Source organism: Aquarana catesbeiana, linkage group LG05 (assembly GCF_042186555.1).
Source record: "Aquarana catesbeiana isolate 2022-GZ linkage group LG05, ASM4218655v1, whole genome shotgun sequence".
NCBI classification, from domain to species: domain Eukaryota; kingdom Metazoa; phylum Chordata; class Amphibia; order Anura; family Ranidae; genus Aquarana; species Aquarana catesbeiana.
Genome location: NC_133328.1, coordinates 594578466 through 594604535, shown reverse-complemented (window position 1 = coordinate 594604535; position 26070 = coordinate 594578466). Strand labels below are relative to the sequence as shown.

General features: G+C 41.4%; 1 protein-coding gene across 1 annotated transcript in view; it reads left to right on the top strand.

Annotated features, from left to right (window-relative positions):
* Positions 1-26070, top strand: part of CSMD3 (CUB and Sushi multiple domains 3) — a 1635173-nt gene that overhangs the window by 914016 nt on the left and 695087 nt on the right. The window contains exon 16 of the mRNA XM_073632169.1: positions 19991-20185. Within this exon, the coding sequence (XP_073488270.1) occupies positions 19991-20185 (195 nt within the window). The remainder of the gene's footprint in view (positions 1-19990; positions 20186-26070) is intronic.

The following is a 26070-nucleotide window of genomic DNA, read 5'->3' as shown; positions in this document are numbered from 1 at the left end:
GTGATTAAGTTGCTTTGTGGATTCATTAGTCAGGAAGGGTCAAATTCTGGAGATATTGCAGAGGTTAAGGCGGCAGTGATTGGATGTGGGGGCTGAAGGAGAGGTCAGAGTCAAGGATTACACCCAGCACCCTGGCATGTGTGGAGGGACAAATGGTTGTGCTGTTGATCTTAATGGTAAAGTCATGGGGGGCCCGGGAAGGAGGAAATATAACAAGCTCAGTTTTGGAAAGATTGAGTTTAAGAAAGTGGTGTGACATCCATACCGATATGGCATTCAGTAAGTTTGAGATCCGTGAGGAGATCGAGGGGATGAGTTGAGGAGTGGAGAGATAGATCTCGGTGTCATAGAGGTGGTATTGGAAGCCATGGGTGGTTATCAACTGGCCCAGGGAAGAGGTATAGCATGAGAATAGGAGGGGCCCAAGGACGGAGCCTTGGGGTACCCCAACAGAGAGAGGAAGAGGAGTGGAGGAGATGGAGTTGTAAGTGACACTGAAAGTGCACTGAGATAGGTAGGAGGAGAACCAGGATAAAGCAGAATCACAGAGGCCAAGGGAATGTAGTTTGTTGAGGAGGAGCAGGTGGTCCGAAGGCAGCAGAGAGGTCTAAGAGTATGAGTATGGAGTAATGGCCATTGGTTTTAGCAGTTAGTAGGTCATTGGTGAGTTTTAGTAGGGCAGTTTCAGTGGAATGTTGTGAAGGAAGCCTGACAGTAGGGGGTCGAGAAGGTTGTTGTCCATGTCTCATTCGGTCATGGACAAGGCATTCAATGAGCTTGGAGGCAAATGGGAGCAGTGAGATGGGTCTTAAGTTATTCAAACAGGTGGGTTCTAGTGAAGGTTTGAGACTGTATATAGCAGGAGTTGTCCCTGAAGTTTGTTTGAAGTCAATTGGGCATCTCATAATCTCTTATCCCTATCCAAGTTATATCCCTCAATAAAACAAAAAAACAAAGTCACAGACTGTTCCCAAGTTATATCCCTCAATAAAACAAAAAAACAAAGTCACAGACTGTTCTCTGACTCTGGAGTGACTGTGGAAATTTGGTGTGCCTGGCTGTGCGGGGTGGGGGATCCCATTCTACCTGCGGCTCCTTGGGGGGTGCACTACACAGGCATTATGGTCTGTTTTAATGATGACCCAAGGGCAAAACCTCCTATCTAAATAAAATTCTGACACTGGCTGAATAAGAACATAATGGAAATGTTCTGCCATTGCACATCCCATACAAATACCTATCTCTAGACTTCTCTCTTCACTCACTTGTTTTGATCTGCACTGTCTGGAAAGTTGGTAGCGAAGGCAAAGATAGAAAATAACAGCTACAGCAATTTGGCAGGCAGAGAGAGTGTGTTTTGATCTTAAGAGAACATTTACAGTAATGTGATTTAAATGCATGGCAAAAAAGACATCTTCAAAGACCACGGACACTTTACACCCAAGGCAAAAAGCTGATTTTTAAGCCTAAGGTACAGAGAAAACTGTTACTCATATTTAAGGATGAACAGTATGGGGGTAACCAGTGCATGTTTGAACGGGGAAGGAAAGGTGCCGGAGGAGAGGGAGAGGTTGTTGATGTGGGTTAGGGAGTTTAGGTTAGAGTGGGAAGATGGTCGCAGTAATTGTGAGGGGACAGGGGACAGGTGGTGAGGTGGGCCATGGAGAGGAGTTTATCAACTTCATTGGTGGTAACTGGGCAGAAGAAGGAGAGTATCGAGTGTGGTGTTGGTCCTGATGTGTTGGGTAGGGGAGGAAGTTGAATGCTGGATATCTCCTTGCAAATTGTGTTGATTTCGCTTTTGAAATGGTTGGCAATCTGTTGAGTGGTAAGCAAGTTGGTGGGTAGGGGCAGTGGGGGGTGAAGTAAGGAATTAAGGGTAGAAAAGAGTTGACAAGGTTTGGATGAGAGGGTTTTGATGAGAGTGTTGTAGTAGGTTTGTTAAGTAAAGTAAAGTCTGATTTCGATTTACACCATTCTCGCTCAAGAGCACAGCTGCGTCTCTTGAGACTTCTGGTGTCATCTGTTTGCCAGGGTTATGGCAGATGGGGCCTAGTTCTGCGTGTTGAAAGAGGAGCAAGTACGTCTAGGGAGGATGACAACGTGTTGTTGTACATGGAAATGGTTAGGTCTGGGCAGGACATGGGTGCGATTTTGTCGTAAAGGCCATCAGTAGCAGAATGAAGAAGGGAAGGGTTGAGTTTGCAAAGGTTACTGCGGGTAGTGGTTTGTGGGTTGGCAGCATGGAAGGTAGGAGACAAGGAGAGTGTGGAACGGATAAGGTTGTGATCAGAGAGAGGAAAGGGGGTGATATAGAGGTTGCAGGGAGTGCAGCGATGGGAGAATATGAGGTCGAGAGTATTGCCTTTGGAGTGAGTGGTAGTTTGTGTCCATTGTGTTAGGCTAAAAGAGGAGGTTAGGTTGAGTAGTTGAGAAGTGGTTGCAGTATTAACATTGATTGGAATGTTAACCACTTAAGGACTGCCTCACGCCGATGTACGTCGGCAAGGCGGCACGGGCAGGCAAAATCACGTACATATACGTGATTTGCCTCCCGCGAGAGGGGGGTCCGATCGGACCCCCCCCCGGTGCCTGAGGCGGTCCTGCTTTGTCCCCCGTCGATCGGAGGTGAGGGGGAGGCCATCTGTTCGTGGCCCCCCCTCGCGTTTGCCACCGGCCAATCAGATCACTTCCTTTGCTGCTGTATGCTAAACAGCAGCAAAGGAAATTATGTCATCTCTCCTCGGCTCGGTATTTTCCGTTGCAGCGCCGAGGAGAGAAGACTTCACTGTGAGTGCACAACACTACACACACAGTAGAACATGCCAGGCACACAAAACACCCCGATCCCCCCCCGATCGCCCCCCGATCCCCCCCAATCACCCCCCCCCCTCCCTGTCACAAACTGACACCAGCAGGTTTTTTTTTTTTTTTTTCTGATTACAGCATTGGTGTCAGTTTGTGACAGTTACAGTGTTGGGACAGTTAGGGTTAGCCCCCTTTAGGTCTAGGATACCCCCCTAACCCCCCTAATAAAGTTTTAACCCCTTGATCACCCCCTGTCACCAGTGTCACTAAGCGATCATTTTTCTGATCGCTGTATTAGTGTCGCTGGTGACGCCAGTTAGTGAGGTAAATATTTAGGTTCGCCGTCAGCGTTTTATAGCGACAGGGACCCCCATATACTACCTAATAAATGTTTTAACCCCTTGATTGTCCCCTAGTTAACCCTTTCACCACTGATCACCGTATAACCGTTACGGGTGACGCAGGTTAGTTCGTTTATTTTTTATAGTGTCAGGGAACCCGCCGTTTATTACCAAATAAAGGTTTAGCCCCCCGATCGCCCGGCGGTGATATGCGTCGCCCCAGGCAGCGTCAGATTAGCGCCAGTACCGCTAACACCCACGCACGCGGCATACGCCTCCCTTAGTGGTATAGTATCTGAACGGATCAATATCTGATCCGATCAGATCTATACTAGCGTCCCCAGCAGTTTAGGGTTCCCAAAAACGCAGTGTTAGCGGGATCAGCCCAGATACCTGTTAGCACCTGCGTTTTGTCCCTCCGCCCGGCCCAGCCCAAGTGCAGTATCGATCGATCACTGTCACTTACAAGGCACTAAACGCATAACTACAGCATTCGCAGAGTCAGGCCTGATCCCTGCGATCGCTAACAGTTTTTTTGGTAGCATTTTGGTGAACTAGCAAGCACCAGCCCCAGGCAGCGTCAGGTTAGCGCCAGTACCGCTAACACCCACGCACGTACCGTACACCTCCCTTAGTGGTATAGTATCTGAACGGATCAATATCTGGTCCGATCAGATCTATACTAGCGTCCCCAGCAGTTTAGGGTTCCCAAAAACGCAGTGTTAGCGGGATCAGCCCAGATACCTGCTAGCACCTGCGTTTTGCCCATCCGCCCGGCCCAGCCCAGCCCACCCAAGTGCAGTATCAATCGATCACTGTCACTTACAAGGCACTAAATGCATAACTGCAGCGTTCGCAGAGTCAGGCCTGATCCCTGCGATCGCTAACAGTTTTTTTGGTAGCATTTTGGTGAACTAGCAAGCACCAGCCCCAGGCAGCGTCAGGTTAGCGCCAGTACCGCTAACACCCACACACGCGCCGTACACCTCCCTTAGTGGTATAGTATCTGAACGGATCAATATCTGATCCGATCAGATCTATACTAGCGTCCCCAGCAGTTTAGGGTTCCCAAAAACGCAGTGTTAGCGGGATCAGCCCAGATACCTGCTAGCACCTGCGTTTTGCCCCTCCGCCTGGCCCAGCCCAGCCCACCCAAGTGCAGTATCGATCGATCACTGTCACTTACAAAACACTAAACACATAACTGCAGCGTTCGCAGAGTCAGGCCTGATCCCTGCGATCGCTAACAGTTTTTTTGGAAGCTTTTTATTGAACTGGCAAGCACCAGCGGCCTAGTACGCGCCGGTCGTAGTCAAACCAGCACTGCAGTAACACTTGGTGACATGGCGAGTCCCATAAGTGCAGTTCAAGCTGGTGAGGTGGCAAGCACAAGTAGTGTCCCGCTGCCACCAAAAAGACAAACACAGGCCCGTCGTGCCCATAATGCCCTTCCTGCTGCATTCGCCAATCCTACTAATTAGGAACCCACCACTTCTGCAGCGCCCATACTTCCCCCATTCACATCCCCAACCAAATGCAGTCGGCTGCATGAGAGGCATTTTTATGTCCTCCCGAGTACCCCTACCCAACGAACCCCCCCAAAAAAGATGTCGTGTCTGCAGCAAGCGCGGATATAGGCGTGACACCCGCTATTATTGTCCCTCCTGTCCTGACAATCCTGGTCTTTGCATTGGTGAATGTTTTGGACGCTACCATACACTAGTTGAGTATTAGCGTAGGGTACAGCATTGCACAGACTAGGCACACTTTTACAGGGTCTCCCAAGATGCCATCGCATTTTGAGAGACCCGAACCTGGAACCGGTTACAGTTATAAAAGTTAGTTACAAAAAAAGTGTAAAAAAAAAAATATATAAAATAAAAAAAAATTGTTGTCGTTTTATTGTTCTCTCTCTCTCTATTCTCTCTCTCTATTGTTCTGCTCTTTTTTACTGTATTCTATTCTGCAATGTTTTATTGTTATTATGTTTTATCATGTTTGTTTTTCAGGTATGCAATTTTTTATACTTTACCGTTTACTGTGCTTTATTGTTAACCATTTTTTTGTCTTCAGGTACGCCATTCACGACTTTGAGTGGTTATACCAGAATGATGCCTGCAGGTTTAGGTATCATCTTGGTATCATTCTTTTCTGCCAGCGGTCGGCTTTCATGTAAAAGCAATCCTAGCGGCTAATTAGCCTCTAGACTGCCTTTACAAGCCGTGGGAGGGAATGCCCCCCCACCATCTTCCGTGTTTTTCTCTGGCTCTCCTGTCTCAACAGGGAACCCGAGAATGCAGCCGGTTATTCAGCCAGCTGACCATAGAGCTGATCAGAGACCAGAGTGGCTCCAAACATCTCTATGGCCTAAGAAACCGGAAGCTACGAGCATTTTAGGACTTAGATTTCGCCGGATGTAAATAGCGCCATTGGGAAATTGGGGAAGCATTTTATCACACCGATCTTGGTGTGGTCAGATGCTTTGAGGGCAGAGGAGAGATCTAGGGTCTAATAGACCCCAATTTTTTCAAAAAAGAGTACCTGTCACTACCTATTGCTATCATAGGGGATATTTACATTCCCCGAGATAACAATAAAAATGATTAAAAAAAAAAAAAATGAAAGGAACAGTTTAAAAATAAGATAAAAAAGCAAAAAAATAATAAAGAAAAAAAAAAAAAAAGCACCCCTGTCGCCCCCTGCTCTTGCGCTAAGGCGAACGCAAGCGGCGGTCTGGCGTCAAACGTAAACAGCAATTGCACCATGCATGTGAGGTATCACCGCAAAGGTCAGATCGAGGGCAGTAATTTTAGCAGTAGACCTCCTCTGTAAATCTAAAGTGGTAACCTGTAAAGGCTTTTAAAGGCTTTTAAAAATGTATTTATTTTGTTGCCACTGCACGTTTGTGCGCAATTGTAAAGCATGTCATGTTTGGTATCCATGTACTCGGCCTAAGATCATCTTTTTTGTTTCATCAAACATTTGGGCAATATAGTGTGTTTTAGTGCATTAAAATTTAAAAAAGTGTGTTTTTTCCCCAAAAAATGCGTTTGAAAAATCGCTGCGCAAATACTGTGTGAAAAAAAAAATGAAACACCCACCATTTTAATCTGTAGGGCATTTGCTTTAAAAAAATATATAATGTTTGGGGGTTCAAAGTAATTTTCTTGCAAAAAAAAATAACTTTTTCATGTAATCAAAAAGTGTCAGAAAGGGCTTTGTATTCAAGTGGTTAGAAGAGTGGGTGATGTGTGACATAAGCTTCTAAATGTTGTGCATAAAATGCCAGGACAGTTCAAAACCCCCCCAAATGACCCCATTTTGGAAAGTAGACACCCCAAGCTATTTGCTGAGAGGCATGTCGAGTCCATGGAATATTTTATATTGCGACACAAGTTGCGGGAAAGAGACAAATTTTATTTTATTTATTTTTTTTTTTTTTTGCACAAAGTTGTCACTAAATGATATATTGCTCAAACATGCCATGGGAATATGTGAAATTACACCCCAAAATACATTCTGCTGCTTCTCCTGAGTACGGGGATACCACATGTGTGAGACTTTTTGGGAGCCTAGCCGCGCACGGGACCCCGAAAACCAAGCACCGTCTTCAGGCTTTCTAAGGGCGTGAATTTTTGATTTCACTCTTCACTGCCTATCACAGTTTCGGAGGCCATGGAATGCCCAGGTGGCACAAACCCCCCCAAATGACCCCATTTTGGAAAGTAGACACCCCAAGCTATTTGCTGAGAGGTATAGTGAGTATTTTGCAGACCTCACTTTTTGTCACAAAGTTTTGAAAATTGAAAAAAAAAAAAAAAAAAATGTTTTTTCTTGTCTTTCTTCATTTTCAAAAACAAATGAGAGCTGCAAAATACTCATCGTGCCTCTCAGCAAATAGCTTGGGGTGTCTACTTTCCAAAATGGGGTCATTTGGGGGGGTTTGTGCCACCTGGGCATTCCATGGCCTCCGAAACTGTGATAGGCAGTGAAGAGTAAAATCAAAAATTCACGCCCTTAAAAACGCTGAAGGCGGTGATTGGTTTTTGGGGCCCCGTACGTGGCTAGGCTCCCAAAAAGTCCCACACATGTGGTATCACCATACTCAGGAGAAGCAGCTAAATGTATTTTGGGGTGCAATTCCACATATGCCCATGGCCTGTGTGAGCAATATATCATTTAGTGACAACTTTGTGCAAAAAAAAAAAAAAAGTGTCACTTTCCCGCAACTTGTGTCAAAATATAAAATATTCCATGGACTCAATATGCCTCTCAGCAAATAGCTTGGGGTGTCTACTTTCCAAAATGGGGTCATTTGGGGGGGCTTGTTCCACCTGGCCATTCCATGGCCTCCAAAACTGTGATAGGCAGTGAAGAGTGAAATCAAAAATTTTCACCCTTAGAAATCCTGAAGGCGGTGATTGGTTTTCGGGGTCCCGTACGCGGCTAGGCTCCCAAAAAGTCCCACATATGTGGTATCCCTGTACTCAGGAGAAGCAGCTGAATGTATTTTGGGGTGCAATTCCACATAGGCCCATGGCCTGTGTGAGCAATATATCATTTAGTGACAACTTTTTGTAAATATTTTTTTTTTTTTTTGTCATTATTCAATCACTTGGGACAAAAAAAATAAATATTTAATGGGTTCAACATGCCTCTCAGCAATTTCCTTGGGGTGTCTACTTTCCAAAATGGGATCATTTGGGGGGTTTTGTACTGCCCTGCCATTTTAGCACCTCAAGAAATGACATAGGCAGTCATAAACTAAAAGCTGTGTAAATTACAGAAAATGTACCCTAGTTTGTAGACGCTATAACTTTTGCGCAAACCAATAAATATACGCTTATTGACATTTTTTTTACCAAAGACATGTGGCCGAATACATTTTGGCCTAAATGTATGACTAAAATTGAGTTTATTGGATTTTTTTTATAACAAAAAGTAGAAAATATCATTTTTTTTTCAAAATTTTCGGTCTTTTTCCGTTTATAGCGCAAAAAATAAAAACCGCAGAGGTGATCAAATACCATCAACAGAAAGCTCTATTTGTGGGAAGAAAAGGACGCAAATTTCGTTTGGGTACAGCATTGCATGACCGCGCAATTAGCAGTTAAAGCAACGCAGTGCCAAATTGGAAAAAGACCTCTGGTCCTTAGGCAGCATAATGGTCCGGGGCTCAAGTGGTTAAAGTCACCTAGTATGATGCAAGTACTTCAGAAGAGAGAAAGTAGGGTAGCCATGCAGAGAAGTCATCCAGAAAGCGTGACACTGGTCCAGGAGGCTGATAAATCTAACTGATCTATGCCTGGATTTGCTGCTAATATTATTATAGTATATAACATAATATTATAGTATGTGAAGTTTGGTAAAAGATTATTTTTACATCAATTTAATTCCATCAGAACAATGAAATAATGCTGATTGCTTGATATCCATTGCTGTATTTTACAGTGGTTCTTTGGCTCATTATTTAAATCTCTTATCTCCTTTTCACTTTTACATAAGGTATATAGTATGTGCGTTGGCAGACTTTGAAGAAAGTTTTTTAAGCATAATCTGTCTACAATTTTTTTTAAACTTTTTTCACAATACTTTTTCCTGCAGCTTAATTTAGGACATTAGAAAATTTTTATCATGTTCTCTTTTCTATTATATCACTTTCTGTTAAGTAAAGTATTTATTTGCAAGGTTTCATTAACAGCATTTAGACTGCATTATTTAACGTATGTCTATTGCTTAAGAGAACCAAAACTGACAGCTCACCCACCTGTAGCTAAGGGTACTCCGAGTGCACAGATCTCCTTACTGATATGAAATTTCAGTTTACCTTTATCAGCACTTAGAAATCCATCTATGTAAAAACATTTAATTTTATTTAAAATAAAAGCTTTGTCACACAGATATTCAAAGCTGAACTTTAGGTACAATAACTTTCATTTGAATATATTATTTAGCAGCCTTAAAGTGCATCTGTGCCCAGACTATGGGCATTAAAATATTTAAGAAGCAGTAAAAAAAGCTTTACTACAAGCCATCCCTGTCCTCTCCAGCTGCTTGCACAGGAAATTAAAGAAGTAATAAACCCAAAAGCAAACATATATTATATTGCAGCTTACCAATTCTTAGATGTGATGCCTGAATTATATATTATTTCCTTAATTTTGATCCAGCCAAAAAGACTGTTGTTTTTCAAATTACTTTTACAGAACAAGCTGTCCAGCAGAAGTGGCAGTTGGAGGGTTCAGACAAACCGTTTAGCACTGACAGGGATGTTTACAATGATTAGCTTTTATTAATTTATGTAATATATAAAGTATTGGCACTCTGATACAGGGAGTGTGTTGCTGGCCAGATCAAATATTAAAAGAAAATTAATGCAGCCACCACATCTAATCGGTAAGTTGTAATATATGACATTTTTTTTTTTTAATTCTATATTTTATTTTTTCAAACACAGAAAAAGAAAAAAAATACATTTTCATATATATATATACATATAAAACAAATATCGTTATTGCTGCTTCCAATTTGCAGAGTATAACTTAGCACATTGTGATTCAGTTTTTAGTTGACACATATGACTTATTATCAAACAAGACAGAAAAAGAAAGAGAAAAAAAAAAAAAAAAAAACCCCAAATACAAAAATTTCCCTATGGCATTATTTAGGTTCTCTCGCTCTCCCCCCCCCCCCTCATAATGACCCATCCTGCTCTCCGAGCACATATCCGTACTCCCTGGTGCAGACCAGAAGAGACCATGAATTCCATTTTTTATTAAATTTCTCCACCTTACCCTGTGTAATCGCAATGCCTTTTTCCATGGCGTATATATCTGCTACTTTTTTTTAACCATAGTAAGATCGAGGGGGGTGATTCTTGCTTCCAAACAGCCGGGATACAGGCCTTTGCCGCATTCAAAAGATGGGCCACCAGAGAATTCCGATATGTACACTTTGAGAGATCCGAAAGATGAAGAAGATATCTTGTTGGGTCGGACCCCGGGTCATACTCTGTTAATTGTCTTACAGTATCTCGTACTTTAGACCAGAAATCTACTAACTTTCGACATGACCAAAAGATGTGGAGCATATTACCCTCTGATTCTCCACATCGCCAGCATTTATTTGTCCGCTCCGGATACATTTTAGTTTTGGGTTTAATTTCACTTTAATTTATTCTCAAAGATCACATGGAAGATGCTAAAGTAATTTCCATAATTTTCAAGCAGCTTATAACTACCTGCTGCTTGTTTACATTAGAAGTTTGACAGAATGAAGATGAACTTCTCCACAATGCCTGCAGCAGCTATGGCCAATGAAGTCTTGTTTTGATTTGCTCTTACTGCTAAGGGCCCCCTTACATGAGTCGTTTGAATTCAAATTAGCAGGAGATTTGCACACAGATACCCTGCTGATCAGAGCAGAGCAGGACAAATGACAGATCTGTGTCTATTCAATTTATGCAGAACGGACAGACCCTCTGCTTTATGGGAGGCCAGAAGTTACATAGTTACATAGAGTTAGTCTGGTTGAGGAGAGACACAAGTCCATCTAGTTCAACCAATAAAAGGTAAAAAAATATATATACAATTCTACAGATATATATACAATCCTATACCCACAGTTGATCCAGAGGAAGGCAAAACATAATCCAATTTGCTCCAGCAGAGGGAAAACAAAATCCTTTCTGATTCCCTAAAAGGCAATTAGATATTCCCTGGATAAACTTTACCTATAGATGTTAGTATCCAGTTACTTTATGTACATTTAGGAAAGAATCCAGGACTTTTTCAAGCAATCTACTGAGGTGGACTTAACCAGCTCTTGAGGGAGTCTATTCCACATTTCAACAGCTCTTACGGTGAAGAAACCCTTCCATATTTGAAGATGAAATCTCTTTTTCTCCAGACGTAAAGAGTGCCCCCTTGTCCTCTATGATGACCTAAAGTGAATAACTCAGCTCCATGTTTACTATATGGGCCACTTATATATTTATACAAGTTGGTCATATCCCCACTCAATCTCCTCTTCTCAAGAGAGAATAAATTCAGTTCCTCTAATCTTTCCTCATAGCTGAACTCCTCCATGCCTCTTATCAGTTTGTTTGCTCTTCGCTGGACTTTCCCTAGTTCCCTAATATATTTTTTGTGAACTGGTGCCCAAAACTGAACTGTGCATTTCCGAAGAAGTCTTACTAATGATTTGTACTTAAAAATATCTCTCTCTGGAATCTGTACCTCTTTTAATATAAGAAAGGATTTTGCGCAATTTGGAAACCGCTGCTTGGCTTTGCGTTGTGTGCATTATATGCATTAGTAAGCTTATGATCAACCAGAGCACTCATTGCACCCAGAGCAGAGATCTTTCTCCACCATTGATTACCCCAGTTGTACTCCCCCCTAGTATGTATGATGCATGCTGTCCATTTACACTTGGCTGCTTCCGATACAGTTCGACCAAACAAAAGAATAAGCAGTCCTTCTCCATTTTTTTAGGGGGCCTGAACAGACCCATTTACACCCGCCAGGCCATTGGAATGCATGGACCATCCAATCAGGTCCACCTAAAAAACTGACAAGTGCAACTGATTTGATTGGCATGTGAAAGGGCCCTTATTATGTGTAGACAAATACTTGTGTGCACAGTCCGGGACCAGGTTTATGATAAAGGATATAAATCCACTTTGTTTGCACCAATTACCTTTGCAAACTCGAATATTGTCTTGTAAAATTAAAGGTGATATCACCACCATGCTGCATATAGCCTGCATATAGCTTCAGGTCCTTCGACCAGAGACATATAGAAAACTACAGGTGAGGGCACAGGAGACCAGTCACCCAGCACAAGTAGAGATGACAGCGGTGACCATTTTTTATAACAGAAAACTATTGCTTAGAAACAATGTGCAGGAGTTCAAGCATTTAGAAAGAAGAAACAATGCCCATCTGAATTCCCTGGAAAAGGTTACATAGTTGATAAGATTGAATAAAGACAATAGTCCATCCAGTTCCACCTGTGTGGGTGTGTGTTTGTGTAGATAATCATTTCCCATATCCCTGTGTATTGTGTTCTCTAAGATGCACATCCAAGAGTCTTTTAAAATACTTCCTGCTGATACCACAGACTGTGGAAGAAAGTTCCACATCCTTACCACTCTGGCAGTGATAAACCCCCTACGCAGCTTAAGGTTAATCTGCTTGTTTTCCAGTCTCATCGTGTGGCCCTGTGTCTTCTTACACTCCCTGTGACTGAGTCGTTTCCTACCCACACTGGGATCACCATTTAGATATTTGTATATTGCTATCACTGCTTCTCAGCCTTTTGGTGAAGATCAGGTGTGCTTGTGCTACTGGTCTTCTGTGAGAGAGTTTTTTTGGGGTTCGCCTTGCTGTGGCCCCTGAAGGGAAGTGAGGACACAGTTTTGTGCCCATTAAAGATGGAGAATTGATGCCTTCAGGACTCTATGCATTCTGGTCAAGCCGGGGTTTAAGGACAAGATTACTCTGAGAACGGTGGTGATCAACATGCTGGTGGATATCTGCAATGTCAGGGTAAGGGATATATTGTGTCTGCAAGACTTCCCTATGCATGGTATTTATGACGTGACATTTTCAAGAAGAAGATGGAGGAGGAAATTATGAAGTGCTTGGAAGTGGTGCCACTGTTCATGCAGGATGAGAAGATGGTGATAGTTCACATGTACAACCCTTTCATAGACCTGGCCATGATAAGGGCTTTTTTGGCAGGGTACTGCGAGGAACTAAAAGATGGTGAGAAGGTGTTGAACCATTTTAATATCTGGACAGGAAAGTATTGTTTTTTTGGCAAGAAACAAGCTAGATAAGGACTGTATTGGGGGGGTGAGACACCCACCATCTGCCTTTACTGTGGGGGGAGAGAGAGGTTTCCTTTACTACCAGGGACAGCCTAAATACTGCTGAAAGTGTTTTTTGTACGGCCATGTCATTGCAGAATGTGACATAGTTACATAGTTACATAGTAGGTGAGGTTGAAAAAAGACACAAGTCCATCAAGTCCAACCTATGTGTGTGATTATGTGTCAGTATTGCATTATATATCCCTGTATGTTGCGGTCATTCAGGTGCTTATCTAATAGTTTCTTGAAGCTATCAATGCTCCCCGCTGAGACCACCGCATGTGGAAGGGAATTCACACTTCAATCTATGATGTAGAAATGCCAGTTCTGCAGGCAAGTGGGTCACAAAGCCAGTGAGTGCGGGGCTAGCCAAATATGTGACATACGTCACAAAGTACCAGAGGTGGAGGAAGACTTTTGCGGAGGTCGCTGGTGGGAAAATCCGGGGGTAGGAGCGGAGGTCTGCTAGCGAAGGGCTGGGGAGGGAGCCAGTGGAATTCCCGTGAATGGGAGTCTGGCCAGCGAGCTCCCTAAGGCCCAGATTAATGATGCTGTGCCAGAGGAAATGGTGGGACTAGTAGCTGGGTGAGAGAAACTGGTGTGGCAGCTGCACCCAGTATGACTGGTTCAATCTCTGCTGCTCCTGAAACTGGTGCTGTAGAGGGCATGAAGGCAAGACACATGGAGGATCTTGGTGTGGTTTCTAGGCCCCCCATGAGGAGGAGGAGATGGAGACCGGTGTTCCGAGCAGACGGTGTCAAGGCTCCCCTGGGGAGGCAGAGCTGACTGGCAGTGAGGTGGATTGGGCTGTCAATTCGCTGGCCAATCAGAGCCCATTCTCCCCCATAGGACTTTTGGGGGAGCTGTCCTCTAGTGAAAAAGACATGGATGATATGGTAAAGGTGGAGAGTGAGGAAAGTATAGAGTGTGCCCAACGATAAATCCTCCCTGTGGAGTTTGTCCTGCCCTCTTCAGTGAAGCGTGCACGGAGGGAGGGGGTGAGCACAGAGAGCAAGGAGAAGGAGCTCCCTTGCAAATGAGTTTTTCTGGGGCTTCGGGTGAAGAAGCTGTCAGTTCCCCAGCACCAAGGAGGAGGCAGAGAAAAGCAAATGATGAGTCCAGATTGGAAGGTGAACACTAAAAATTTGTAATGATGGCTTGTATAATTCCTTTTTTCTTTGTGATGGCTTTAACCATCTACTCTTTGAACATGAGAGGGATGAGATTGGGATGGAGAAATGCTTTAGTTTTGGATCACCTGAGTACTGTCAGTATGGATATTATGTGCTTGCAAGAGTGTGGGATGGATGGACCTGCTGGTATTTCAGAGTGAAGAAGGGGAGTGGCTGTATGGGCACCTTGTTGTCATTCAAGAGCAGAGGGGGGGAATTCTGATCAAGAATGATAACATTCAGGTTGTGTCTCATGAAATACTGATTCCAGCAAGATGTATGTCTGTGGTGATAGAGTATGTGCATGAAAGAGTCTGCCTGATAAATTGTTTTGCTCCAGTGGACAGAAGTGAGAGCAAAGAAGTTCTTGAGACCCTTAGGCTGCTGCTTATGAGTAGGATGGCCACTATAGTGGCTGGAGACCTTAATTGTATCAGGAAGAGTGATAATCGACGGGGGCCTGGGGAGCGGGGTGTGGATGTTACCTCAAAGTTCCTTCATGATCTTGTTGCAGACCTGAGATTGAAGGATGCTACGGTGGCTGTGCAGGGCAGCACACCCTCCCATACTTACTTTCCTGATAGCGGGGCAGTTTCTTAGCGCATTGATTTTCTTTTTTGTCAGAATGTTTGGGTCTTGCCAACTATAGTACTACTTCTGACCTGTTTTTGAATCATGTGTTGATTTCTTGTAGGGTGGAGGTGGGAGTGGGAGTAAAGTTTGGTGGTGGGCTGTGGAAGCTAAACTGTTCTATGTTAGAAGATGAAGATGTGTGCAGGAGGTTTGATGTGTTTTTGGGAAATTGGTGCTGGAGAAAAAAAGAGTATCAAAACATATTACTGTGGTGGTATTGGATGAAAGGGAAGGTGACTGGATTCTTTAAGAGGATATGTGCATGGAAAGCTAGAGAGTGGAGAGAGGTGGAAGAGCAGCTGATATGGAAAATCCAGTTCCAGCATCAGTGCAGAAGAATGGGCCTGGTGGTTGATGCATAGCTTGAGGAGGCCAGGGTCGAAAGAACCGCCATGTTGAAAGAAAAGGGCAAGAAAATCATCTTTGAGGCAAACATTCAGGATATGGAAGAGGGGGAGTGATGCTCATGGTTTTTCTTTAAAAAAGTGGTTGATGCTAAAAACGTGATGAGGTCAATGCTGGCAGGAGAGGTGGAGGTTGAAGGGGAGAAAATGATGGAGAAGGTGGGGTCCTTTTATAAAGATCTATAGTGGAAAGAGTGTGGCATTTGAGGAGGAAGCGGCAGAATATTGTGAGGTGGTGGAAGGGTGCTTGGGGGAGGAGGAGGAGGAGGCAGAAGATTTAACTGACCCAGCAGTGGAAGAAGAGGTGGAGTGTGTCCTAAAAAAGATGCCTAAGAACAAGATCCCTGGAAGAGATGGCCTCCCTGCGGAGCTATACGTGGGGTTTTGTGCGCTATTCAAAGAACATTTGGTGGAATTGATGAGATTCTGTATGAGTTCTGGAATGGTCTCACACTCCATGAATGGTGGTGCGATTACTTTGATATTTAAAAAGGGAAAGAGAATACAAATTAAAAACTGGTGTCCGATCATGCTGCTTAATGCATACTATAAGCTGCTGGCCAAGCTATTGGCAAGTAGGTTGAGCTTGGTTGTTGGGAAGTTGGTAGGTGAGTAGTAAGTTTGCACAGTCCCTGGGCGCAGGATCATGGATAATCTGGTCCTGTTGAGGGATTTGTCCTTCTACGCTCAGATTAATAATAAGCCACTGGGCCTGCTAGGGATGTATTTAGAAAAGGCTTATGACAAGGTCACGCCTTTTTGTTTAGAGTCCTGGGGAAAATGGGCCTGCCAGGGCCGCTTCTGAATGTTCTGAGGGGTCTGTATTCGGGAGTGGTGAGCTAGGTCCTGGTAAATGGTAACCTGTCTGATTTCTTCCTGGTCTGTTCAGGGGTTAGGCAGAGGTGTTCCCTCTCGCCTATTCTATTCATTTGTGCCATTGAGCCCATGTTGAAACATGTACAGAGGGATAAGGTACTCAAGGGAATGTTTATCCCAGGCAGTAATGGCGGATGTGTCAAGTCAGTGTGCTATATGGACGATGCCACGTTTGTCTGCACGTCTGAAGCGGAGTTGAGAAGAGCTGAGCTTCAGTTGATCCTCTTTAGTAGTGTATCAGGTCTGAATGTTAATTGGCATAAGAGTCAGGTGTGTGTTATGAGCGGTACATGTAGGCTCCTACATGTAGGTACCACAATAGACTCTGCCAGTTTGGGAACACACTTCGAAAGGGACCTGGTGAACCAGGTCAATGCGGAGAAGGTGATGGAAAATATCACTAGAAAGCTGGATTTCTGGAGATCTACAGTAGACGATTGACATTGACCGGCAAAACTCTGGTCATTAAAGCAGTGGTGTTGCCATTGCTACTATACTTCAGCTTGATCTTCCCACCTGGGGTCAGGTGGATCCAGAAAGTGACATGTAGACTCTTTATGTTCTTTTGGGGTGCAAGGATGGAAAGAGTCGCCGCGTTGTTGTCACAAAACAGCCGGAGCTGGGAGGGTATGGGTTCCCAGATGTTCCTTCCTACTCGGGCATGCATTACTGGCTGAGCCATTATAAAACCTTTTCTGGTGGTGGGATGGTAGAATGTTCCATGCAGTAAATGGGTCTGGTGTGGAAAGGACTTGCTCAAGCCAGGAGTAAAACGAAGGGGGCACCAGGGCCATCGGTTTCACCCTGGTGCCCCCTTCATTTGTCTCCCTGCTTGAGCAGTTCCTCAAAGAACGTGGGCTAAGGGAGGCATCATGAACGGGCAAAAGGAAATTGCCTGGATGGCCTTTCAGAGTTGTTTACTAACTAAAAAAAACTTTCTTAGGCCCAGAGACTTTTCAGAGTGGAGGTATGCCCATGAATGGGTTGTGGAGGATTGCAGAGGAAGAAGCTGGCCCCCTTTGTGGACGTGATCCTTGGGGTTAAAGATATGGATTTTATGTGTTGGTTTTTTGGATTGGTGGAGGGGAATGTGGCTTGACAGAGGAAGATGTGGATGTTTATGGCCATTCTGTGGGAGGTGCTGCGGGGTGTGAGATGCTGGGAGGTGAAAGAGAGACATGCTGCATCTGAGGAAGACTGTGTCAATTTGTGTCTGGTTAAACTGTACTGTATGCAGTGCTTCTAGTGGATAGGAGGAGGATGGGGGTGGAGAAAGCAGATGAGTTTTGGGGGTGGGTAAGGTGGAAGAGTGGGGAGGAGGGATATGACGGTTGTACTGTACTTACCTTGTGTTAATTTTATATGCTTTTTATGAGAAAAATTCAAAAATTACTTAATTATATGATGGTTAAAGCGCAATACTGGAGAGAACTGACTTGAGGTTTATGGTGGAATGTGTTGTAAGCTTAGATGCTAATGGGTAAGAATAAATAAATCTGTTCTTATCAATTTTCAGGAGAGAGAATGTCAGTGACCTATGGAGAGATAGGGTGCTGGCTAGTATCCCTCTTTGATGTAATTGATAAAGAATGGTGATGGTGGTGGGAGGCCTTTTTCCTCATGGGTTGAATCTGACTATGTGCACATGGCTTGTCCCCAGTTGTAGACAAGGCTCTCCCTAAGCTGTCTAAATTCTGATGCCTCCTGGTAGAGATGGAGGGACATTGGTCTGGTGGAAGGCTGGGCAGTGAAAGAAGCCTGTGGTGTATGTGCCCCTGGGGTGGCAGTCCAGGGGTGCCGTAATTCTCACTGTGTATAGGGTTTACTTTGAGTTTACTGGCACCAAGGTCAGTGCACCATGTCACACTTTTTTTGCACCTGACTCTAGGGCTGAGCCTTTTGGCTGGGACCAGATACATTTTTGATTCCTGGCCAAAGGGCCTGCCGTGATATTGCACCATAGCACTTTTATACTTTTTATGTGTGTTTGTCACTTTTTCACAGCATGATTAGTAGGGTGTAGGTTCTTGGGCCTGCCCAAAAAGTCTTGGGAGGGGGTTGATATGGCCTTCTGGCCTGGTTCGCCCTTTCTCATGGGGTCTCCCTTCAAGTGTTATCGCAAGTGTTGCACACACTATATTTGGAGCACTATAGCACTTTGTTTGATTGGAGCATTTTAGCACATTGTAACAGTTTGTACACATCCTGGACGTGTTACTAACAATACCATTGTGGTTATTATACACCTCCTTTTCCTATGTAGATTGAGGAGAAGAAAGCATTTAATACAGTTGTCTTCTCCTTGTCATCTGAAACCAACTTCCCTTCATCATCCTTTATGAGGCCTATGTTTTCTGACCTCGCCTTTTTACTGTTAATATATTTAAACATTTCTTGGGATTTTTTACTCTCCTCCACTATGTGTCTCTCATAGTCTTTTTTAGCTGCCCTGATTGCGTTCTTACACTTCTTGTTGCATTCCTTGTAGTGTTGGAATGCTGACAGTGACCCCCTCTGCTTTATATTTTTTAAAGGCCATTTTTTTGTCTTTAATATGACCTTTTAAGTTATGGTTTAGCCACCCAGGTTTAACATTTGTTCTTCTATATGTATTGCTCATTGAAATACACTCAGTGATACCTTTAACTAATATGTTTCTAAAGCAACTCTCATTTTTCTCTCATCTCTGTGTTCAATGTATTTAGGATTTAATGGGAAACCAAAATGTATTAGGCATGGATACCATGGCATATAGAAGCCATATCAAAGCTATAAATAGTTTCTCTATAGTTTAGTAGATTACTATAGGGTTAAAAGATGAAACACAACTGGAGCACAGATGTTTATACAGTGCCGCTGTCTGTGGTTTCAACACATATACATGAAAAACGTATTAGGTTAAAGGTATGAGAATAATCAATGTTTATGTCCATCTAACTGAATGCTGCAAGGAATGTTATCTTTGAGAAATGTCAAGATACATGTTATGTGTTGGAAATAACTGCTGACGATGTGAAAATACCAATGTCGTGATCTCACAATACTAAACTTACAATACTTCCTTTAATGTGATTTTAAATTTTACAAATGTAAAAATATTATCAATATATATATTACAACGCATATATAACTGCATTACTTCATGTGCAGCTAAATTTTTAGTGTTGTAAAAGACATGAAAATCAATATTGCACAAGTTTTGATGAGCTTGTTGTATTATTTTTTGTTTAATATTTAATGGGTTTGGTATTTTTATCAATTAGGATTTATGATTGCAATATAATTTTCTCAAATGACAAAGTATATGATGACTTAAATTACTGGATTTAAAATAATTATCTCTGTGGCATTCACCCAACTTTCATTGCAGGTAAATCTTTCTGGTGCATATATTTTAACTTATGGTGATTGATTCACCTACAATTAATGTTTGGTGAATGTCACATTCAGTGCTTTATAAATACACCCATGTATTGTATTTTTCTTTGCAATGGTAAAATATCCATTTTATTATATCATGAAAAAAGTAAAATATTATGTCACCTTATGGGAAGGTATTGATCTAATTAATGAGCTTTTGTTTGTGTAAATAATAATAATAATAATAACTATTATTAATATTATTATTATTGCATTTTATTTTTTAGCATTTTTTTAGGTCTTTATAAATGCATAAAATCACATAGTATTTTGCCCTATACACAATAGAAGGATCTTATTCTTTATATTCTTGTACTACTGTAAACTTGATTGCAAACATGTATATTTATTTTAAAGGGTTAATTAAATTAATATTTTACTATATCCTTAATCTGGCTCTCAGAGACACTGCATTACCATATGGTTGTCAACAGTTATCTTAATACTCTTTTTTTACAGCTTTTGGTCACAATGAATGCCCTGATCCTGGAGTTCCAATAAATGCTCGTCGCTTTGGTGACAACTTTCAGCTGGGAAGTTCTGTATCAGTTGTCTGTGAAGAAGGTTTCATCAAGACTCAGGGCACTGAAACCATTACTTGCATGCTGATTGATGGGAAAATTATGTGGAGTGGTCCAATACCAAGATGTGAAGGTTTGTGGCCTCGACTATTTTATTGTTTCAAGATTTGTAATCTTTGATTTTAAACTGACTTTTGTACATCCAAATTTTGCAAGTTCAGATTGTACAGATCGTACTTAAGTTTCCAGTGTCTTAAAATGTTCCTATTAAGATTCTTTAAATTCAGCTTCAAGTAGTTTTGTGAGCAAAACTCAAACTTACAAAAGTGGCAACTTGTGGCATCACAGAAGTACTGTTTCAATAAGTCTTTGCAAAAGTCTAGAGACCTACAAACAAATATGGGAGGACAAAGACCCATGACTACTATTTTACACTTATGCTACTTTTCTATTAGGCTTGTGTGTATATGCATTTATTCTAGTGTATGGTCCAATATTGGCTAATAACCTTCAAAAGATATTTTATTTCTATATAAGACAGTTTATTATAGAGTCAGCTAGTTATTTCTGTAAATACATCCCTTTGATCTAGATCGACCTTGGTGTCTGACCTTGCCTTCCTGAATGGCCTTCCTTTTATTTGATCACCTTCTACCTAGATGCCTGCTTCATCACTTGACCTTGTGTTTATCTCTTGCATGGTAAATTAACCTTAATTTGAGTGGAAGTGGAGCTCTGTGTCTATTACTGATACAGCCACAGGCTCATCCATCTGGTCCGTCAAGATTCACTCTCATCTCATCAGTCCATAATACCTTTGAAAAATCCGTCTTTAGATATTTCTTGGCCCAGTCTTGACATTTCAACTTATGTGTCTTGTTCAGTGGTGGTCGGGTTTTAACCTCCCTTACCTTGGCCATGTCTCTGAGCTCTGAACACCTTGTACTTCTGGGCACTCCAGGTAGGTTGCAGTTCTGAAATATGACAGCACTGGAGGATAATGGGTTTCTGGTAGCTTCACATTTGATTCTTCTCAAATCTTTGGCAGTTAATTTGCTTCTTTTTTATCAACATGTTTCTTGTGACCCTGTTGACTATTTGCAACAAAATGTTTCATGGTTCTGTAATCATGCCCCAAAATCTTAGCAATTTTAAGAGTGCTGCATTCCTCTGAAAGATTTTTGACTTTTCAGAGTCAGTTAGATCTCTTTTTTTACCCATTTTGCCTGAGGAGAAGAAGACTAATATTTATGCACACCTTGATATAGGGTGTTGATCTCCTTAGGCCACACCTTCCCTCATTACACAAATACACATCACCTGATATGCTTAAATCCAATAAGCATTTATCATTTATACAGCTTGGATTTGGACAATATGCATAAAAATTATGATTTGGTCAAAATACTCACTTGCCTAATAATTGTGCACACAGTGTATCTGGAAATAACATCCCTGCCATGAGAGGCTATCAACATCCATCATTGGCCTTCAGATACTTCTGGAGCCTGTGACCCTTGGTAACTGGCCCTTACCAATCTGATGATGGCTCAGAGAATCTCCTGCTACAGTATCTTTGCTCATAGCTCTTGCTTACTTGTGAGAAATCCTCATTTACTGTTCACTGGAAACATTATGGTTCTTACTTTGGAGTATGTAAATGACAACTGTTATATCAGTGATGGCAGTTAAATGGTAAGAACCTGATAAATAAATAATGTATTAGTGGTATGAATGTGCTAAAATATTACAGTGTATGATCATCTACCTCTCTATATCTGGGCCATTTGGTGGAACAAATATGCAGAAAAATCAATTAGCTGGTGGTTTGGTTCAAATGATGGTTCAGGCTGAATTTTGGCTGTTCAGAGGTGCAGGAACTGAACCTCCATTTGAAGTAGGAAGTGAAACATTTAGCAGCTGTATTACTACTATGGCTGTAAATGGAACAGCTTTCTTCTTAGGGCTCCTAAATGCCACCATTGGATGTTGAAATAATGGCATGGGGTCCCCCAAAATTAATTCCAAGCCCTTCAGACCTGGTATGGATTTTCAGAGGGAACCCCCACACAAATACAAGAAGAAAGCATGGAATTCCCTCCAAAATCCACACCAGACCCTTATGCAAGGGGAGACCCTTTTATGGGTGACCCCACACCATTTTTTACACTATCTCTTTCACTTGGTTATATGCACCTGTCACCCAAGAGTCCACAGCTCACAGCTGAATGTTTAGGTGGATATATGTCACTGGTTGTTAGGATGTTGGCACTTACTGGATGCCTAACATGTTGAGGTCATTTAGCTTGATAGGGTTCAGGAGAGGGATGCAAGCATGTTCACCCTGTTCTGGTTAGCTAGGTTGTATGCTATGATAAGAGTCTGATATGGAATTTGGGGGGAACCCATGCTGTTTTCTCTTGTTTTTTAATGAGTGGAGTCACCACTTGACATCTATATCAGACCCATATCAAGAATAAGGGCCTGGTATGTATTTTTATTATAAAGATGCAACACTTCACAGGTAAGTTAAGGGGTTCCCACAGACTTGTCTAAAAATTAAGTTAAAATAATTGTATATTTTTAATTTTGCCTGTAAAAGCATTAATAAAAGCACTGCTCGCTGTAAACCTCAACACACACTCACACACAAACACAGAAGTAATAAAAATGTATAGATTTTAAGTGTAACTATGGGCAAAATAAAAAAAATGAATACTAGCCAAAGCCAAGGTAGAATTCACCAAGCCATACCAATTAATGGGCTAAACTATGCCTTGGTAAGTACCCATCTTTCATCAGTTCACATGTAAAGGGTCAATGGCCTATTTGTTCTAAATTTACAGGGATGTCTGAGGGCTGCCAGAGCTTAACCTGCCCTAACAAGATCAGTAGAGAACGTATGAATAGGATATGTTCCCTCTGAAAAATGTTTTCTGTTCTCAGCAAGTGCAGGTGCACGCTTCAAGAGTGCTTTCTACTGAGGGTCAGTACATCCTTTGCAGTGGGTAGGAGCACAACTCCTATTCCTGTTTCAACTGTGCATAGCTAGAAGCAAGTCTTTGTACACCTAACCTAAAGCATAGTGGACTAGTTTTCAAAGTATTAATTTTTGAAGCCAGTGTCAGTATTAAGAAGTCTTAGAAATGCTACTATGTTTGAATGCATATGAATACATTGAATGAATATATTTGGGATTAAAATATCGTACATTATAGAAATCCACATATTTATTTTTTACAATATTTCTAAGACACTTATATTTCTACGGTACACTGTGAGAATTTGCATCATATTTATCATAATTGGTCACCCAAAGCACTTCATTATTGTCAGATCTAAAATTACTTTCCTAGAAATGCTGATGTTGGAAAATTAGAAAAGTCAGAAAGGATGTAAAATAAATAAACTCAATGATATATGAAATTGTTTCACTTTTGAACAGAAGATTTGATTCATGTTCCTTTTTTTATTAATATGACAAGATAGTTGTTAATTTTTAGCTTTCTTTATAAGTATATTTTGTGGTCTGCAAGAATAATCATGATAATAGAGTCAATCCATAGAAGCATAAAACATGTAGTATTTTAATTACTGTGTATTTTACATTTTTTTAAAATATTTTGTGTGTAAAAGTAAAAAAAAATTAAATAATACATGTTAAAATAGTACTGCCTTGTGGTCACCTGTAAAGTATAACTATGCTGTCACAAAAATAGCCCACTACTGGGTCAAAATCCCCATATTTTTTACTTATTTGCTGAATATGTTCAGGTGTTTTAATTAGCCTTGCAGAATTTAAATGTAATTTTAGCATCTGTGTGCTGTAATCTTTTCTTCTGTTTGCCGGTCTTATAGCTGCACCAGCTTTAATGTTATGCATTTTTAGGGTGTGCCCCCCAAGTCTATCTTTGTTAGCCTGCCAACAATGCCTATTGCTTGGTCACCTGTCACTACATTGACTGACCATTTGAGATTGTTGTCATGCATAAAACTTCTGTCCACTTGTGAGTATTATTATTATTTAAGGTACTTATACAGCGCCATCAATTTATGCAGTGCTTTACATATACATTGTACATTCACATTGGTCCCTACCCTCAAGGAGCTTACAATCTAAGGTCCCTAACTCAAATTCATATACAGGGGCCAATTTAGACAGAAGCCAATTAACCTACCAGCATGTCTTTGGAGTGTGGGAGGAAACCGGAGTACCCGGAGGAAACCCATGGAGGCACAGGGAGAACATGCAAACTCCAGACAGGTAGTGTTGTGGTTGGGATTTGAACCAGAGACCCCTTGTTACTGCTAGGCGAGAGTGCTACCCACTACACCACTGTGCCGCCCACAGTGTTTATTTGTCATTTGCACCCCCTGAGTGTTCTTTTACAGTGTATAATTGGATTTTCCTGTCTGAGGAGAGCAGCACTGCCGAAGTACAGTCCCAGAGGTTACATATACCCTGCTTTAGGTCCAGGTCTGGTGTCTGACCTTTTGAGTGCTAGAGAAATTGTTTGTTCTTGTGCCAACACACTTCTTGTCCTGTATTGTATCGCCCCAATAGATACAATACAGTGAGTTACCCTAGGACAGAAAGTGTGGCACTTGGAGGATCACCAGGTAAAAATGAAAACAAAATGGAATAACCACCATAGCTAAGGACTGGGAAGCTGTAGTGTAATAAAATGTGAATGGGGTAAAATATACTTTAACAGTTTATTTAGCTAGCTGCCTAGAGTTGCTTTGTATTGCAGTGTAATCAAATTATAGTTTTCAAAAAGAGTTCTTACACAGTTAAAACAAAGAAAATATATGGGCAGTAACAAAATATAATAAAAGATCATAGATATAGAATTAGGAACTCTTGGCTATTTGCAGGAATGGGCTTATATTTCATGTGTGAAGGTAGAAGCTTATAACTTTTGTGATTGAGCACATTTCCGACTCCGGAAATATGTCATGCTCCCTATAAAAGTAGCACAATGACAGAAGATTTTTGCACATCATTAAATCATTCTTGCTCAAACTTAACTTTTCAGATATATGTGGCAGGTATTAACTGGTGTTCTGGTGTTCATTTCAAAGAGAGACTGTGTTACATTTCAATCTAAACTTAAGAAAATGACTGTTAGATATTCAATCACAAAAATGATATCTATAAGCCCTTCTTATACAGTAAAATTTCCAGCATGCCGAAAACTAGCAAATGTGGAGAAAAAGTTATAACTCTAAAAAAATTGTAGCCAACGAATGTCAGGTTTTAAATAGAACTTAATAACTATTCTATTTATATATTGATAGTTTAGTATGGATTCCTGCAATAAATAAGTAACACAAAATAACATAGTTCACTAGCAAAAATAATAATAATAAAATAATAATAATAATAATAATAATAATCAAAGCAAAAGAGTAATACAAGGGTGGGGGTGGTTATAAGAGTTTCATGTTGAGAGGATTGCAACTGCTCATTGTGCAATAAGTATAGAAGGCACCAAGGAAATGTCTAAGATTAAAGTATCTTTTTGTGTAAAATAAATAAAAACAAAAACTATGCAGTACATATTTGAATTACAGGCACATTTCTCCATGTGTTTTCCTTTATTTAAAATGCTGCAGAAATCCAGTGAGCCCCTAACTTACTGCAGAAATTATGCACCCACTTTATATATATAAAAAAAAAAAATCACCACAGTTTGTTTTTTGTTTTTAACAGACCCATTATATATTCTCTGATCTTCAATTTACAAGTTTTTAAAAGTTTCAATACAAGTTTCAATACAATTATAAAAACAATCAAGATTTATATAAAGCGGCAACACACTGATGATGTCAATCCTCTAACTAGTTTATTCAAGTCAAACAAACTAACAGTACCAGCCTGTATTTGTGTCCCTCTAACACATTTTACCAAGATTGGGCTTAGTTGTAGGGCTCTGTGATTAAGCCCCATCCCAGTGGCATGCATTGTAGGGGTGTGGCTACAGGTGGGGTCTGTAAGTTTATTTAACTTGAAAA